This window comes from Agelaius phoeniceus, chromosome 13 (assembly GCF_051311805.1).
Source record: "Agelaius phoeniceus isolate bAgePho1 chromosome 13, bAgePho1.hap1, whole genome shotgun sequence".
Taxonomy (NCBI): Eukaryota; Metazoa; Chordata; class Aves; order Passeriformes; family Icteridae; genus Agelaius; species Agelaius phoeniceus.
The window spans coordinates 523,269-536,463 of NC_135277.1; the positions used below are offsets into that span (position 1 = coordinate 523,269).

Genomic DNA, 13,195 nt, shown 5'->3' on the forward strand with positions numbered 1-13,195 from the left:
AGGGAATGGGACAAACACCATCCCTTGCAGCCCCTGGCAGGAGCAGGGAATGGGACAAACACCATCCCCTGCAGCCCCTGCCCGGGGCAGGGAATGGACAAACAAACACCATCCCCTGCAGCCCCTGGCAGGAGCAGGGATTGGTAGGAGCTTGTGCCACACGTGTCCTTCTTCAACTCCTGGAACGTGGCAGGTTACAGTCACAGAGGTTTGGCCACGGCTGTTTGGGGGTCCTTTTTGACTCCTGTGGTTTCGTTAACGTTTGTCCTTTCTGTTTGCCCCTTGCGGGAGCCCGTGCCCTGCCCGCGGGGCCCTTGGGGAGCAGCAGCACTCCCAGCTGCAGGAGCTGCCCCCAGGCTTGCTGCCCTGCCGGGCTGTGAGCAGGGAGGAGCAGGGAGGAGCCCGAGCCCCATCCCGGGGCTGGGGGCCGCAGGGCAGGCTCCGGGGCAGGGATGCTCACGGCCGTGTCTGCTGCAGCTACAGGAACCTGGCGACGGAGCACGAGGCGCTGATGCAGAAGTACCTCCATCTCCTGCAGATCGTGGAGACCGAGAAGACTGTTGCCAAGCAACTCCGGCAGCAGATCGAGGACGGGGAGATCGAGATCGAGCGCCTCAAGGCCGAGGTGAAGCGCCCGCGGCTGCACTGACGCTCGGGGTGACCGTGGGGGACGGGTGCCATCCCCGCCTGGGCAGGGTGTCACTGCGGGGGCTTCTGCTTCTTTCAGCGACACAGGGCCGGCCCTTCTCCCGCAGGGGGGCCAGGGCAGCACCTCCCTTGGGGATTCTCCTGGCAGGAGGGGCTGTGGCTGTGACCCCAGCACTGAGCCTGTGGGGGCTCGGGAGGAGCCCTGGAAGCTGCTGGAACACGGAAGGGCTCACTCCACTCCAGCCAGGAGCACTGGGGAGCCAGGGCTTGCCTCTGGTGGGAGAGGGAAGCAGTGACTGTGTCCCAGAATGCCAGGGCTTGGAAGGGATCCCCCAGGCCCTGTCCCACCCTGCCCTCTCCATGTCCCCTCTGGAGCCACCCAGCAGCTCCAGGTCCCTCTGCTGCCGGGGTCCCGGAGCTGGGGCAGCGCTGCACTGGGGCTCACCCGAGCGGGGCAGAGGGCACCGGGTGCTCCTGGATCCCGGGGATGGCTGTGATCCCTGTGCTCCCTGCACAGGGCACTGGGTGCTCCTGGATCCCTGGGATCGCTGTGCTCCCTGCACAGGGCACCGGGTGTTTCTGGATCCCGGGGATCGCTGTGCAGAGGGCACCGGGTGCTCCTGATCCCTGCACAGGGCACCGGGTGCTCCTGGATCCCGGGGATGGCTGTGCTCCCTGCACCGGGCACCGGGTGCTCCTGGATCCCTGGGATCGCTGTGCAGAGGGCACCGGGTGCTCCTGATCCCTGCACAGGGCACTGGGTGCTCCTGGATCCCTGGGATGGCTGTGCTCCCTGCACCGGGCACCGGGTGCTCCTGGATCCCTGGGATCGCTGTGCAGAGGGCACCGGGTGCTCCTGATCCCTGCACAGGGCACCGGGTGCTCCCGGATCCCGGGGATCGCTGTGCTCCCTGCGCTCCCTGATGTGCCCCTGAGCTGCTGCTCCTGCGGGGTCAGCCCCGGGAGCCCCTGCCTGTCCCGGCAGCGATTCCCTCCCTGGGGCTCGGGTGGGGAGGGTGACACGAGGCTGGGTCCGGCCGACAGCAGCGAGGTGCTCAGGTGACTCAGCAGGCGGGGCCGAGGGAGGGACACGCGTGTCCCCGGGGCACCTGGAGGAGGAGGAGGAGGAGGCTCAGGAGGTGCCTGGCAGCGGGGGGATGCTCCTGGCAATGGGTGCCCCCCGTTTCCTGGCCATCCCGTGCTCCCTGCAGCACTGGGCCCCCTCACTGCCTGGGCTCTGCCCACGGTGGGTGCTGGCCCTGCTGCCCCGGGTGGGCAGTGGGGACAGCCAGTGTGGGTACCCTGTGCTGCTGCCAGGCTCCTCGTGCCTGGCACGGCTTCGGGCAGTGGCTGTGGGGTGGGGGCAGCCAGGAGTGAGCTGGCAGGGCTGGGACCTTGACCCCAAATCTCTCAGAACCCCAACATCGCCCCAGAAGAGGCGTCTGAGGGGGCAGTGGGGGTGGTTTTGCCTGTCCCGATGGTGGGCTTTTCTTACATTTTGAATTTTTGGGTTCAAATGTGTAGATCAATAACAATCCCTGACCATGTGTTGGGGTGTGCAACAAGCTCTAAAATCTCCTCTAACATCTGATCCATATAATGAAACGGGGTGAAACAGATGTGTAGAAGCTGGATCAGTGACCATGAGCCTGTGGCCACCAGCTCTGGTGTGTTCCTGCTTTTTCCACCAGTCCAAACTCATCTTTTTTCCTCCTTTCTGTCCAAAATGGGACATCTTTCCCCTCCCCACCCCCCCAGGAAAGTCCTCTTTCCAAGTTGTTTCTTTCAAAATCAAAATCCAAATCCAGATCACATTTTCCCAATTTCCCACGTTCTGGATGGCACATGTGCTGTTTCTTGCCTTTTCCTGTCACTTTCCAAGTGGTTTTGGCCGTGGGGGCCGGGACAGGCGATGAGCAGAGGAGGGAGAGAAAGCACAGGGAGAAACAGTGAAACCCAAGGCGGGAGCTGATGGCTCTGATCCCACACGGGAGGGAGCGCCTGGGGGCTGCTCCCCGCCTGCACATCTTGGGGTCCACATGCTCAGGATTTTTCTGCCATTTTCTCCCCGAGCTGTGTTTACTGAGTTGCTGTGAAGGCTTTTTTGGGAAGCAGGGATGGGGTTTGGATTGGGCACCCATGAGGATTTCCAGGTGCAGGTCCTGACAGGGTTCAGAGGTACTGAGGAGTCAGTGACAGCTTGAGCAGCCCTGACAGCTCTGCCATCTTTCTTCACCTGCTTCATCCGCTGATTGATTCCCCACCCATGGAGGGAATTAAAAACTATGTGGATGTGGCACTCGGGGACAATGGTGGGTTAGTGGCAGTGTTGTGATTGGGTGGGCTTGATGATCTCAGAGGGCTTTTCCAGCCTGAAACACTCTGTGGCTCTGTGATGGCCATTGGGACAGACCCAGCACAAAGTGTGCCTGTGTCTGTCATTAACCCAGAGGCTCACGCTGGCACAGGGGCAGCCCGGGATGCCCTCGGGTCCTGGGATGTGCTCAGCCCCTGGGGTACCCCCGGGATGCCCTTGGCCCCCAGGATGCCCCCAGCCCCTGGGATGCCCTGGGATGCCCCCAGCCCTTGGGATGCCCTGGGATGCCCTCAGTCCCTGGGATGCCCTGGGATGCCCTCAGCCCCTGGGATGCCCCCAGCCCCTGGGATACCCTGGGATGCCCCCAGCCCCAGGCAATGCAGGGCCCCTGCTCACTCACCCCGTGCCCACAGATTGCGTCCCTGCTCAAGGACCACGAGCGCATCCAGGCCAGCCAGAGCAGCGCGCCCAGCGACGATGACAGTGACATCAAGAAGATCAAGAAGGTGGGTGGTGGTGAGGGCTGGCACTGGGGGCCAGCAGGCACAGATGTGCTCCCTGGGGGCCTGAGGGAGGTGTCTGAGCCAGTGCTTCTGTCAGCAGGGTTTTAGGAGGAAAATGTGTTCTGCCCAGGCGGGAGCCCATCTGTTGGCAGGGCACTCCCAGCATTGCTGGGAGCACAGGCTTCCCAGCCAGCGCTGGCTCCTGCACCTCCAACCCCTCTGACTTCTGTTCCCATGGCTGTCACAGCTTTTACTGTGGCTGGGGAAAAGCCATCGCCCTGGCAGCATTCCCCCAGGGAGCGACAGCCCGGCCTGGGCACCCCCTGTCCTGCGGCGGGAGCCTGGGCACAGAGCAGGATGTGCTGCAGGTGCCCAGCTACACCAGGGAGGGATCTGAAACCTCATCTCCTTCCACCCCCTGTCATGGGCTGGCACACCTCCCACTGTCCCAGGCTGCTCCAGGCCCCATCCAACCTTCCCCTGACGACTCCAGGGATGGGGCAGCCACGGCTGCTGTGGGCAGCCTGTGCTAGGAGTTTGGATGAGCTCTTGGATCCCCAGCCTGGAGGGTTCAGAGCAGCTCCAGGGAGAGGCAGCAGTGCACACCCCTGGGCACAGAGCCAGGCACCTCACCGTGTTGAGTGAGGGTCCCTGCCTGGCCCCCAGCCCCGTCCCTGACCCCAGCCCCGCTCCCCCAGGTGCAGAGCTTCCTGCGGGGCTGGCTGTGCCGCAGGAAGTGGAAGACCATCATCCAGGACTACATCAGGTCCCCCCACGCCGACAGCATGCGCAAGAGGAACCAGGTGGTGTTCAGCATGCTGGAGGCCGAGGCCGAGTACGTCCAGCAGCTCCACATCCTGGTCAACAACTTCCTGCGGCCGCTGCGCATGGCTGCCAGCTCCAAGAAGCCGCCCATCACCCACGACGACGTCAGCAGCATTTTCCTCAACAGGTGAGCTCTGTCCTGGGCCCTGGCAGCTCCGTGGGGTCCCAGCAGCTCTGCAGACCCGCTGCCCTCCCTGGTGCTGGGAGTGTGCAGCTCCATCATTCCCTGGTGCTGGGAGTCTGCAGCTCCATCATTCCCTGGCGCTGGGAGTCTGCAGCTCCATCATTCCCTGGTGCTGGGAGTGTGCAGCTCCATCATTCCCTGGTGCTGGGAGTCTGCAGCTCCATCATTCCCTGGCGCTGGGAGTCTGCAGCTCCATCATTCCCTGGTGCTGGGAGTCTGCAGCTCCATCATTCCCTGGTGCTGGGAGTCTGCAGCTGCACCATTCTCTGGTGCTGGGAGTCTGCAGCTGCACCATTCCCTGGTGCTGGGAGTGTGCAGCTCCATCATTCCCTGGTGCTGGGAGTCTGCAGCTCCATCATTGCCTGGTGCTGGGAGTCTGCAGCTCCATCATTCCCCCCTGTGCCTCCAGGCACCCTCTGCTCTGCCTCGAGCAGCTGCCCCCAGCAGCACAAGGGCTGCCCTGCTCCCCCTGGGCTGGGGAATTTGTCTAATTTCTCCTTATTTACCTCTCGTTCATCTGTTCTGTTCTTGGTTTGGCTTAGTCCTCTCTTGGTTCCTCTTCCAGTGAAACAATCATGTTTTTGCACCAAATTTTCTACCAAGGCCTGAAGGCACGGATCTCCAGCTGGCCCACGCTGGTGCTGGGTGAGTGCTGCTGCCCCCTCCTCCTGCTGCTGCTGCTGCTGCTGCTGCTGCTCCTTCTGCAGCTCCACAGGCATTTGCCAACCAGCAGCAAAACACACTGAACACCATGTCCTGGCTTGGTCACATCAGTAAAACCCCAGAGTGACCAAATTCTGGCATTCCTGGTTTTGCTGGGAGGTGGGGCTGGACCATGCACAGCAGGGCTGATGCTGGAGAGCATCACTGTGTCCCATCAGACCCTCCTGAGCTCAGCAGAGCTGGGGGGCACGAGGAGCAGGATGGGCTGCTCTGGGCTCAGGGCTGCTCTGGGCTCAGGGCAGTGCTGGGTCCCAGGAGGGGCTGGAGCAGCCCACCCACGCCCCTGCTCTGCCTGCAGCCGACCTGTTTGACATCCTGCTGCCCATGCTGAACATCTACCAGGAGTTTGTGCGCAACCACCAGTACAGCCTGCAGATCCTGGCGCACTGCAAGCAGAACCGCGACTTCGACAAGCTGCTCAAGCACTACGAGGCCAAGCCTGACTGTGAGGAGAGGACCCTGGAGACCTTCCTCACCTACCCCATGTTCCAGGTGAGCCCTGCAGCCAGGGCTGGCCCTGGGGGCTCGGGGAGGTGGGATAGGCAGGGCACACCCCGTGCCCACAGCTGGCAGTGGATGGTGGGGGGCAAAGCCTGGGGCAGGGTGGCCTGGGCTGCACCCTGGTGGTCCCACACAGCTCCTGGGCCTGCTTGGGCCATCTCTGGGGGGGACTCTGAGTGCTGCTGGCTCCCCAGTTGTCCCACACCTCTGGGACTGGGACAGAGACTGGCAGGGTCCCGGGCACAGCCCCACGTTGTGCCCCCTCTTCATTCAGCTTTGGCACAAGGAGCTTTGGACTGCTCAGGCCAGGGTGTCCCTGGCCAGGGTGTCCCCAGGCATGGCAGGAGCAGCCCAGGGTGGGCCCCTGCTGTCCCCTGTGCCCCCGCTGACCTCGGCTCTCCCCTGTGCTGCAGATCCCCAGGTACATCCTGACCCTGCACGAGCTGCTGGCCCACACGCCCCACGAGCACGTGGAGAGGAACAGCCTGGATTATGCCAAGTCCAAGCTGGAAGAGCTGTCCAGGTGAGAGCTGCTGATCCATCCCTGGGCTGTGGGATGGCTCCTGGGTGCCCCTGGCCAGAGGCAGTGTTTCCCAGGGCTTCTGGATGGTGAAATGAGGGCTTTGCAGGACTGGGATGGCTCCGAGTCTCTGGTTCTGTCCTCTGTTCAGGGTTGGTGGGGCTGCCCCGTGGGAAGGCACCAAGGGCCTCCAAGGGCCTCCAAGGCACCAAGGGCCACCAAGGGCCTCCAAGATCTCCACATGAGCACTTGGGAATTGGCCATAATTCCCTGCTTTTTATCCTCTTCCTCCCCAGCCTGTGGACTGTTCTGGAGTGCTCTGGATGTTGGTGCCAGACCCACTTGCACACCTTAAGTTCTGTAAAGAGTTTCCATCCCTTTTCCCACTCCTCAAGGAGCAGGGATATCAGAGAGGGCTGGTGAGGGGGGGATCTGTTTGCCCTGAATCTGAATTTTGTAATTTCCAAGCACTCCCATTTCAGTATTTATCAGCCTGGAGGCACAGCCTGGGCAGATGTGCAGGTCACCTCTGGAGCTCCTGGCTCTGTCTGGGTGGATCCTGCTGCAATTCCCTTGACATTTCTTCAGTTTTGGTTTTACCTGGTGCAGCCCCACCATGTGTCCAAAGGGAAAACTTGTGCAGATCCCACCCCGGCTGTGATTTTCTCCTCTCCATCCTTCAGGATAATGCACGATGAAGTGAGTGAGACGGAAAACATTCGGAAAAACCTGGCAATAGAGAGGATGATCATCGAGGGCTGTGAGATCCTGCTGGACACCAGCCAGACCTTCGTCAGACAAGGTCTGTGCCAGTGCCAGCGTCCCTCCCCTCTGTGGTGAACGTGAGCCCTGTGGCCCTGTCCCTGTCCTGTGGGCACTGGTGGCCTGTGAAATTTAAAAATATAAATCAGTTCTGAGTTTTCACTGATCAGAGCCACATCAGCTCAGGCAGTTCTGGCACTTTTGGGCGGTTTTGTCCCTGCCCTTTCCCCATCAGGGCACGGGAGGTGCACCTTGGCTGTTGCTGGTGCCCCACAGGGCAGGCAGCAGGACCAGGCTGAGCTCTGGTCCTGGAGTGGGCTGGGGGTGCAGGGTGGGCTGGGGCTGGGGGCACACTGGGGGCTGTGCCACGCGGGGCTGACACCCTGTCCCCGCAGGCTCCCTGATCCAGGTGCCCATGTCAGAGAAAGGGAAGATCTCATGGGGCTGGGGGCACATGGGGGCTGTGCCACGCGGGGCTGACACCCTGTCCCCATAGGGTCCCTGATCCAGGTGCCCATGTCAGAGAAAGGGAAGATCTCACAGAGCTGGGCTGGGGCTGGGGGCACATGGGGGCTGTGCCATGCAGGGCTGACACCCTGTCCCCATAGGGTCCCTGATCCAGGTGCCCATGTCAGAGAAAGGGAAGATCTCACAGAGCTGGGGCTGGGGCTGGGGGCACATGGGGGCTGTGCCATGCAGGGCTGACACCCTGTCCCCGCAGGCTCCCTGATCCAGGTGCCCATGTCAGAGAAAGGGAAGATCACATGGGGCTGGGGCTGGGGGCACACTGGGGGCTGTGCCACGCGGGGCTGACACCCTCTCCCCGCAGGCTCCCTGATCCAGGTGCCCATGTCAGAGAAAGGGAAGATCACGCGGGGCCGGCTGGGCTCGCTGTCGCTCCGCAAGGAGGGCGAGCGCCAGTGCTTCCTCTTCTCCAAGCACCTCATCATCTGCACCCGCGGCTCCGGGGGCAAGCTGCACCTCACCAAGGTGAGGGGCCGGGGCTGCTGCTGCTCCCTGCCCGTGGGGGGACAGCACAGGGTGGCCCTGCTGTGGCCCCAGCTGGTGACAGAGGGGTCCAGGACTGCCTTGGCCTCCCCTGGCACAGCTCCAGGGATGCTGGGCTGGGAGCCTGTGGCCACCTGGATTTATTTCACGTGGTCCTTGTCAGAGCTGAGTCATGGGGGAGATGAGAAACTACACGATCTTGATAAAAGAATTCACCCTGGTTTGTGGCAGAAACGTTGACAGTCTGTTCTGGAAGAAGCTGGAATCACAGCCCGGGCTGTCTGTAGTGCTCCCAGCTCCTCTGGTTGCTCCCTGGATTCCCATGTTTATTTGGGGAAGTTTGGCAGTTAATTGAGCAAGAATCTTACAGAAATTGCTTGTTACTGGCATTAAATTATCAGTTTGAAGAATTACAGTCCGTGGCAAAGAGCTGATAATTGCCACAACAGACTTTGGGAAAATTAAATTTAAAGCTCCTATTAAATAATTTATAAACAAATTAGTTGATCAATTTGACAAGGAAAACCCAGAGATCCCAGCAGGCACAGACGTTTTTTCCCAGTGAAAGCAGGGGCTGTGTGTGTGTCCCCCTCCCCTGGGCTGTCCCCTGGGGACACGGACCTGTCCCCAGCCCTGGGGTGGGGGACAAGGATGGAGGAGCCCCTGGGGGGGTCCCAATGCTGAACCCTGACTCCCGGCCTGGTGGGGGCTGAGCTGGGGGGCCAGGGGATGCCCAGCCCCAGGCTGGCAGGGCTGAGCCCCCTTTGTCCCCTGCAGAACGGGGTGATCTCCCTCATCGACTGCACACTGGTGGAGGAGCCCGAGAGCACCGACGAGGATGGTAGGTGCTGGGGAGGTGCCTGGGTCTGCGTGGTGAGTGGGTCACATCCAGGTGCCAGCACAGTCAATGAATCCACAGCTGAGGTTTAGTTAGATTAATTATTTACTGTGAACCAAGCAGACCCACAGTTGGACAGACCTGACCTTCCTGGGGCAGCCAACAACCCACAAAAACCTGAATAAACCCTCCTTGAAACCTGGCTGGGAGAGAGGGAATGGGAAAGGCTTTCCCAATCACTGTGTGGGGTTTTTCTCCTCCAAAGCCAAAACATCAGGACAAGACATCGACCACCTTGACTTCAAAATCGTGGTGGAGCCGAAAGATTCCTCATCTTTCACCGTTATCCTGGTGGCCTCGTCCAGGCAGGAGAAGGCTGCATGGACCAGTGACATCAGCCAGGTAGGACCCAGCAGGGAGGGGTGTGGAGCTCTCAGCACGAGGAGCTGCCAGGGGTCCCTGCTGGGCCGTGGCATCGGTTTGGGCAGGCAGGTAACATGGGGTTCGCTGTGTGCCCATGGCCCCGCTGCTGCCCTGAGCCTGGGTTTGCACCCCGGGAGCTTTCCTGGTGCCCTTGGGGTGTGGGGACCTGCAGGGAGCAGGGATGTGGCTGCTCTGGGGAAAGCCAAGCCCTGAGCTCCTCCACCTGCCGCCCGTGTCTCTCCAGTGCGTGGACAACATCCGCTGCAACGGGCTGATGATGAACGCCTTCGAGGAGAACTCCAAGGTCACCGTGCCCCAGATGATCAAGTGAGTGTGCAGGGGCAGGACACAGCTCCTGTGGCAGCCAACGCTGCCAGGAGCCTCAGGAGCACTGGGACCTCCCTGGGGCCTCGCTCCGTGGGCTGTCCCAGTGTGGTGATCAGCTGCTGAGGGATTTGTGTGTGCTGGGGAGGTGGGAATGCCAAAGGGGAGAGTTCAGAGAAAAATGACAATGGTAAAGAGGGGGTAAAAGTGCCAGAAGGGAGGGGCTAGGGGCTGTGCTCCCTATAGGTCCTGGGGTGCAGAGGCTGTGCTGGGACATGTGTGGGACAAGGGGGGCTGCTCCTAGCCGGGGAGACGGGGCAGTATGGGGAGTTCCTGCCCTGTTCCCTGCTGCCAGGCAGGGGAGGGGGCTTGGCTTGTGTCCATCTGGGGATGGCCCCTCCACATCCCTCTGCCTGCTGAGCACTCCACCCATTCCAGGAGCCCATTCCAGGGTGTGGAGTTTTGGGATTTCCCCTGGGGACACCCCGTAAGAACAGGGCTCCTTCCTGCACTGCTTCCCATGGTCTCTTGGTTTCGTTCCAGGCTGGAACCACAGAAATCTCGTTTCTCTGCAGGTCTGATGCCAGCTTGTATTGTGATGATGTTGACATTAGGTTCAGTAAAACGATGAATTCCTGCAAGGTCCTGCAGATCCGCTATGCCAGCGTGGAGCGGCTGCTGGAGAGGCTGACGGACCTGCGCTTCCTGAGCATTGACTTCCTCAACACCTTCCTGCACTCCTACCGCGTCTTCACCACCGCCCTCGTCGTGCTCGACAAGCTCATCACCATCTACAAGAAGCCCATCAGTGCCATCCCTGCACGGTGAGGCTGCAGTGCTGCCAGGGACCTGTCCTGTCCCTGCTGCCACCCTGGGACTGTCACTGCTGCCCGTGAGCTGAGCTACCCCCAAACAGGGGACGGAGATGAATCCAAGCTCTGCGGGTGTCCCCACTCCTGGGAGGGCCAGGAACTGCCCACAGGGTGGAGTTGGCTCTGCTGCTGTGTCTGGGGGATGCCCTGGTGTCCCAGTGCTGCCCATGGGGTGGTGGGGCTCACGTTGACTCTGCTGCTGTGTCTGGGGGCATTCCCTGGGGTCCCAGTGCTGCCCACAGGGTGGAGGGGCTCACATTGGCTCTGCTGCTGTGCCTGGGGGATGCCCTGGTGTCTCAGTGCTGCCCATGGGGTGGAGGGGCTCACATTGGCTCTGCTGCTGTGTCTGGGGGCACACCCTGGGGTCCCAGTGCCACGGGGGGATCCCCACCACCTTCTGGGCAGGGCGAGTGCCAGCTCAGCCTCTCCCTGTCCCTGGCAGGTCCCTGGAGCTCCTGTTTGCAAACAGCCAGAACAACAAGCTGCTCTACGGGGAGCCCCCCAAGTCGCCCCGGGCCAACCGCAAGTTCTCGTCGCCGCCGCCGCTGTCGCTGAGCAAGTCGTCGTCGCCCAGCCGGCGCAGGAAGCTGTCCCTCAACATCCCCATCATCACCGGCGGCAAGGCGCTCGACCTGGCCGCGCTCAGCTGCTCCTCCAACGGCTACGCCGGCGTCTACTCCTCCATGGCCCCCTTCAGCAAGACCACGCTGGACATCAACAAGCTGTACGTGTCCAGTGGCTATCCCAACAAGATCCCCGACGAGGGAGAAGCGGCCTCGGAGAAGCAAGAGGAGTCCCTGCCGGGCAAGCAGAGTGAGTCCCTGTGGCTTTGGGATCTGGCACACAGGGGCTGGTTTAGGTGCATGCACAGAGAGCTCCTGCCTCCTGAAACCTCAGTAATCTTTAATAACAAAACCCAAAATCCACCCAACCCCCCCACCTCAAGGAAAAAACCTGTTCCAAAGTATCCCACAGAAACAGCAGAACTCTGTACCTTTCCCTACATGGTGGCTGCATCCCAAGCTGGAATGGGCCAGACTTGAGGAAAATTGGGAAGAAGTAAAAGGTGGCTGTGTTTGCGTGGAGCGGGTGTAAAGGGGTTCCCTGTCCTCCCAGGCTCAGAGGTGTCTGTCAGGGAAGAGTCGGACACAGATCCCAACCACAGCGATGAAGCAGAAGCTGAAGCTTCCCCAACAAAATCTCCAACGACTCCCAAGTCCATCAAGTGCAAAAATTCATCAGGTAACGAGTGAGGTCTGGGGGGTGCCTGTGTCTCGGGGGGCTGGCACGTGTGGGGCCCTGTCTGGCAGCAGTGCTGCCCACCGGGGTGTTGGATTTCTTCTCCCGCAGATTTCTCGCTGTTTTCCTACAACAATGGCATGGTGATGACGTCCTGCCGGGACCTGGACAGCACCCGCAGCGCCCTGTCTGCCACCTCTGCCTTCGCCATCGCCACGGCGGGGGCCAACGAGGGCACTCCCACCAAGGAGAAGTACCGCAGGATGTCCCTGGCCAGTGCAGGTACCTGCCCCAGGGACTGCCTCTGGAAGCCACCTGAAGGGTCTCCCTGCAGGCACACTCTGGGCTGGGGGAGCCCGGAGCCCCCAGAGCCCCCAGAGCCTGCTCCAGGCCATGACCTGGGGTCTGGGCACGGCACTGCCCAAGGGCTGTGCAGGCCCCAGGGTGTCCCCCTGCCTGCTGACACAGCAGCTCAGGGAGGGGGTGCTCCTCTGGCAGGCCCAGAGGGGCCTTCCTGAGGGGCTGTGCCGTGCTGAGGGCCCCTGGCAGTTTCAGGGTTCCCGACGGACCAGCGGAACGGGGACAAGGAGTTTGTGATCCGCAGAGCCGCCACCAACCGCGTGCTGAACGTGCTGCGGCACTGGGTGTCCAAGCACTCCCAGGTGGGCAGCGCCGCCTTCCCCCTCTCCCTCCTGCCTGCCTGCGTGCTGGGCAGCTCAGCCAGCATTGCTGAGAAGGCAATCTGGCACGGAGGGTCTGATGAAGCAGTGTAGATGGCGAGGAGCAGGGGTCCCCGGCAGGGAACAGGGGGCACATGCAGTGCTTGCACAGCTGGGGTGCAGAGGAGGGGAGCTGGGCCTGCCAGCACCCATGGCTGGGTGCAGAGCAAGGGGAGTCTCTGGGTTTGGTGCCCATTGGGATGCTCAGGGTGAGGTCAGGGCTCGGGCACTGGGAGCTGTCCCTGCTGTCCTGTCCCTCCTGCCCTGGTGACGGGGCAGTGGCACCAGTGCTATACTGGTTCTCACTGGGAAGTCACAGCTCTCCCAGGCTGGTGATGCTGGTGCAATGGAACTGAGTGAGCCTGCTGCCCTCCTGTGCTGGGATCGTGCTGGGAACAGGCAGCCCCTTGCCCAGCTGGGAAGGAGGCAGCTCTGCTGCATCAGGGTCACTCCAGCACAGTAATTAACCCCAGGCTGTGCTGGCCTTGGCAGGACTTTGAGACCAACGAGGAGCTGAAGTTCCGGGTGATTGGCTTCCTGGAGGAGGTGATCCACGACCCCGAGCTCCTGACACAGGAGAGGAAGGCAGCTGCCAACATCATCAGGTGAGGGGCTGGAGCTTTTGTGTCAGGCTTGTCCTGGCACTGCCAGCTGCTGGCTGCTCCTGCCCTCACCCGGGAGCACAGCAGGCACAGCAGGGACTGTGCTGGGGCTGGGAGCGGCCAGGGAGGAAGATGAGGAGGAGGCTGGCTGCTCTCAGCCTCAGGGCAGGGTGGGTGTGACCCCCTT

The 13,195-nt window shown here is 61.7% G+C and overlaps 1 protein-coding gene across 6 annotated transcripts in view; it reads left to right on the forward strand.

The window, feature by feature from the left end:
• RASGRF1 (Ras protein specific guanine nucleotide releasing factor 1) overlaps positions 1-13,195 on the forward strand; it is a 30,981-nt gene that overhangs the window by 10,617 nt on the left and 7,169 nt on the right. For 5 of the 6 annotated variants that reach the window (XR_013184177.1, XR_013184179.1, XR_013184178.1 and 2 more), the window contains exons 3-19: positions 478-625; positions 3,379-3,471; positions 4,167-4,420; positions 5,043-5,122; positions 5,499-5,692; positions 6,115-6,224; positions 6,905-7,023; positions 7,813-7,973; positions 8,769-8,832; positions 9,095-9,231; positions 9,497-9,579; positions 10,152-10,400; positions 10,891-11,261; positions 11,565-11,690; positions 11,799-11,969; positions 12,237-12,349; positions 12,899-13,011. Coding sequence is in view for 2 of the 6 variants with exons in the window: in XM_054641995.2 (XP_054497970.1) it covers positions 478-625; positions 3,379-3,471; positions 4,167-4,420; positions 5,043-5,122; positions 5,499-5,692; positions 6,115-6,224; positions 6,905-7,023; positions 7,813-7,973; positions 8,769-8,832; positions 9,095-9,231; positions 9,497-9,579; positions 10,152-10,400; positions 10,891-11,261; positions 11,565-11,690; positions 11,799-11,969; positions 12,237-12,349; positions 12,899-13,011 (2,586 nt within the window). In the remaining 4 variants the exon portion in view is untranslated. The remainder of the gene's footprint in view (positions 1-477; positions 626-3,378; positions 3,472-4,166; positions 4,421-5,042; positions 5,123-5,498; positions 5,693-6,114; positions 6,225-6,904; positions 7,024-7,812; positions 7,974-8,768; positions 8,833-9,094; positions 9,232-9,496; positions 9,580-10,151; positions 10,401-10,890; positions 11,262-11,564; positions 11,691-11,798; positions 11,970-12,236; positions 12,350-12,898; positions 13,012-13,195) is intronic. The other variant, XM_054641996.2, reaches the window with a different exon arrangement.